The sequence below is a fragment of the Penaeus monodon genome, chromosome 15, assembly GCF_015228065.2.
Source record: "Penaeus monodon isolate SGIC_2016 chromosome 15, NSTDA_Pmon_1, whole genome shotgun sequence".
NCBI classification, from domain to species: Eukaryota; Metazoa; Arthropoda; class Malacostraca; order Decapoda; family Penaeidae; genus Penaeus; species Penaeus monodon.
In genome coordinates this window covers 18,383,388-18,386,787 of record NC_051400.1, presented here as the reverse complement: position 1 = coordinate 18,386,787, position 3,400 = coordinate 18,383,388, and the positions used below count along the sequence as shown (strand labels likewise).

Sequence of the window (3,400 nt, the reverse complement as noted above, 5' to 3'; positions counted from 1 at the left end):
AATGTTTGAACATAGCCTATTAGTAGGTCTACATGACCTACTAATTACTATAGGGTGATTTGTGATAGAGTATCATACATTTCATTATGATTTTACTTTTTCACATAGTGTCTGTATCCCCTTAACACCACCTACCCTTTAAGTGTGTAATGGTGATTTTTCAGTTCATCCACCCAGCATCTGAGGAATATTCCTTTTCCATCAGTATCACCATTGCATTTATGGTGGTTCCCACTGGCAGTGGGATATATTTATACTTACTAACTTTTTAAAATTCTTTAAACTTTAAGAACTGCTAGTCCTCCAGTTTGTCTGTTTCACCAGCTGCAAAAAGGCATATTTTATTTGATAACCTTTCAAAGCTTCATTTATACACCAGTAATTGTATATTTCATTGTCATATATCATAGAGCATAAGTAGAACACAAATTTGAAAAAAATATCAGTTACTACTTACATATGGAAGAAACTGTATTTGAATGTACTGAAAGGAAGATATGTTAGTAATAAAATACTGTAACTCTCTGATACATGATAATGTGGTGTGTGAAGGGGAAACATGGGAGAGTAAAAGATAAAGGTTTGACTGGATGAAATATGTCCTTTAGAATCATTACATTTGCAAGAAGAAAGATGCATGTACACTATGGTTTCCTGCTAAATATATTAGTGAAAACTACATCTGAATTATTGGAACTACATCTGTACTCACTTTGTTTTTTAGGCCTGCATGTTTTTTGCATAATAAATTTTGATTATGTGTAACTGCTAGAGCTACCTCAGACTGTATGAAGTATGATAATAACAAGTATCACATGATATTGGTATTATTGCTACCACAACAAGATCAACCTTTCAGTAGTAGAGACAGCAAATAGTTCAGGAAGGTTTCATATGCTTTATTCAAATCAAATTCTAATGCTGTCTGTATTATGTCCTTTTTTCAAAAGATAAGATTTTTCTTTAGAGTGGCTTTTAAGGAGATAAGGATACTCTTTTTCCAAGAGTTCCAAATACTAGGTAAACCAGCATTGTTACTCTAATCTTGATCTATTCATCATCATAGTTTTCATTTTGAAATTCAAGCTGTAATGAAAGTTTGGTTGAAAAGATACACTAGACAAAAAAAGAACAGTATTTGGAAATTAGATGCATTGTTTCTATTGATGAACTTTCAAAATTAAGAGGTTCGAAGGCGATCAGATACTGTTCTAGTTCTAACTTATAGTTAGTTACATTTTAGAAGGATTTCTCTAAAGAGTAGATATATTAGGTAATAGACTTTAGCAATGTTTGGAAGGGTTCCCTTAATGTTGTAAATTTTTTCTCAGCAGGACAACAAATATGATGTTGGAGGAGGAAGAAAATTTGACACTCTCAGTGAATTAGTTGAACACTACCGAAGAAATCCAATGGTGGAACAGTCTGGTACTGTGGTTCCTCTAAAGATGCCTTTCAATGCCACAAGGATCAATGCACGTGGCATTGACAGCAGAGTTAGAGAATTATCGGTGAGTCAAAGCTGTTTAGAACTTGTTTTTGATGAATCTGGAGGGGGACTGATATGATGGATGAGATTTCTGGACACATAAGATTGAACATATCCATACATGTAATAGACATCTGGTGGCTCTCCCTCTTACTAACAAATCTCCCCCCTTGTGTTACTCATTTGGTGACGGGTCACATAGCGTCGACGCCAAACAAGTTTTGACCCATCATTACAGAAGGAGCATCAGGGACCCACTATGGGGAAGGCTGGATTCTGGGAGGAGTTTGAATCTCTGCAACAACAAGAGTGTAAACAGCTCTATTCACGCAAGGAAGGCCAGAAGCCTGAGAACCGTAACAAAAACCGCTACAAGAATATTTTACCTTTTGACCACACAAGGGTCATACTGAGAGATACAGATCCTGGAATTCCAGGGTCTGATTACATAAATGCTAATCTTATCACTGTAAGTATGGTGATAATGTCATTTAGTTTTATTGTCGTGAAGGTTGCAATAATCTTGATCTGTTACCATTGTCATAGTATCATGGCAGCTAAAATAAACCAAATGACAATAATGATGTCAAGGTAGCTTTTTCAGTTCAGAAAGGACCTCAGCTCCTCCAATATCCAAATATCTTATGTCAGTAGGGGTTAGTTCTTTCTATACATACTTATTAATACAAGCTTGTTGTCTTAAGATACAGTTATGCACTTTTTCTCATGAAACACACACATTAGCATTATTCCCATGTTTTTTCATCTTTATTAAAAAGTTCATTATTTTTAGAGTGAAGAAGATTTGGGCAGTGAAGCCAAGACTTACATAGCTACACAGGGATGCTTGCCTTCCACATGTGCAGATTTCTGGTGGATGATCTGGCAGGAAAATACAAGAGTTATTGTCATGACCACAAAGGAAGTTGAAAGAGGAAAGGTAATGTTTTTTTTTATACTTTGCTTTTTATTTTATGTTTATTGGCTTCTGGAATTGCTGTGCAGAGTACTTTTGATAAAGAATTCCAAATATTAGGTAAACTAGCATTGTTGCTCTATTATCTAACATCTTATTGGTCTCAATTTTATAAACCTACTTCTTTTTTATCCAGCATTTAGCCATGCTAAAGCAATATTTTAGACATACCAGTCAGCCCATGCACCAGGGATATTTATGAACACCCTGGACTAATCAACACAGGCCAAGTACATTTCACAGAATGTTAAAAAAAATATTCTTGGTGTCTAGGACAGTAATTGTTTGTGTAATGCAGTTTAGGACAGTTTGCTCAAGAACAACAAGGCCTTTTATAGCTGATCCTTATTGAGCATCAATAAGAAGTAAGAAAAATAGAGAGCAAGGAAGTAAAAACAGAGAATGAGGATGGCAGTATGAAGGAAGAGTTACCCAGTTATAGATAAGTTTGGATTTGTTTGTTTCACTCTGTAACCTTGTTCAGTTGTCTCTCTACTTTCATGCCTCCATAATTGCTTTCTTTTTTTGTTGACATTTGAACAAATACACTAACAGTGGAATATGTTCACAAATGTTCAGATTTTGCTTCACACTGACACTACTTGTTTGTGTTCTGGTGTCCTGAGTGTTAGTGAGAGAGAGTGCCTCTGTCATATGTATTCTCAACCAAATCTATCAACTCAAGTTTGCTAGAACTCTCACTAAATTGAGGCAATTTTTGTATTAGCAGCCTTAGTTTTTCTTAAATCAATACATTGTAAGTGCATATGAATACGTAGAAAAATCTTAAAACATGTTTATCATTTGCAAGGCTATCTTTATTTAACCTTATTTTGGGTTAAAGTTGTGGTTAAGGGGACTGTCCCAAATGAGGGGAGTTAAAGGGTCTAAATGAGTTAGTTAGCCTATGTTATACATACAAGAATGAAGAAACT

At 34.9% G+C, this 3,400-nt stretch overlaps 1 protein-coding gene across 1 annotated transcript in view; it reads left to right on the top strand.

The window, feature by feature from the left end:
• LOC119581797 (tyrosine-protein phosphatase non-receptor type 11-like) overlaps window positions 1-3,400 on the top strand; it is a gene marked incomplete in the record, with an annotated part of 28,940 nt that overhangs the window by 7,325 nt on the left and 18,215 nt on the right. Inside the window, 3 exon segments of the mRNA XM_037929928.1 lie at window positions 1,332-1,511; window positions 1,728-1,958; window positions 2,283-2,429. Of these exon segments, the coding sequence (XP_037785856.1) occupies window positions 1,332-1,511; window positions 1,728-1,958; window positions 2,283-2,429 (558 nt within the window).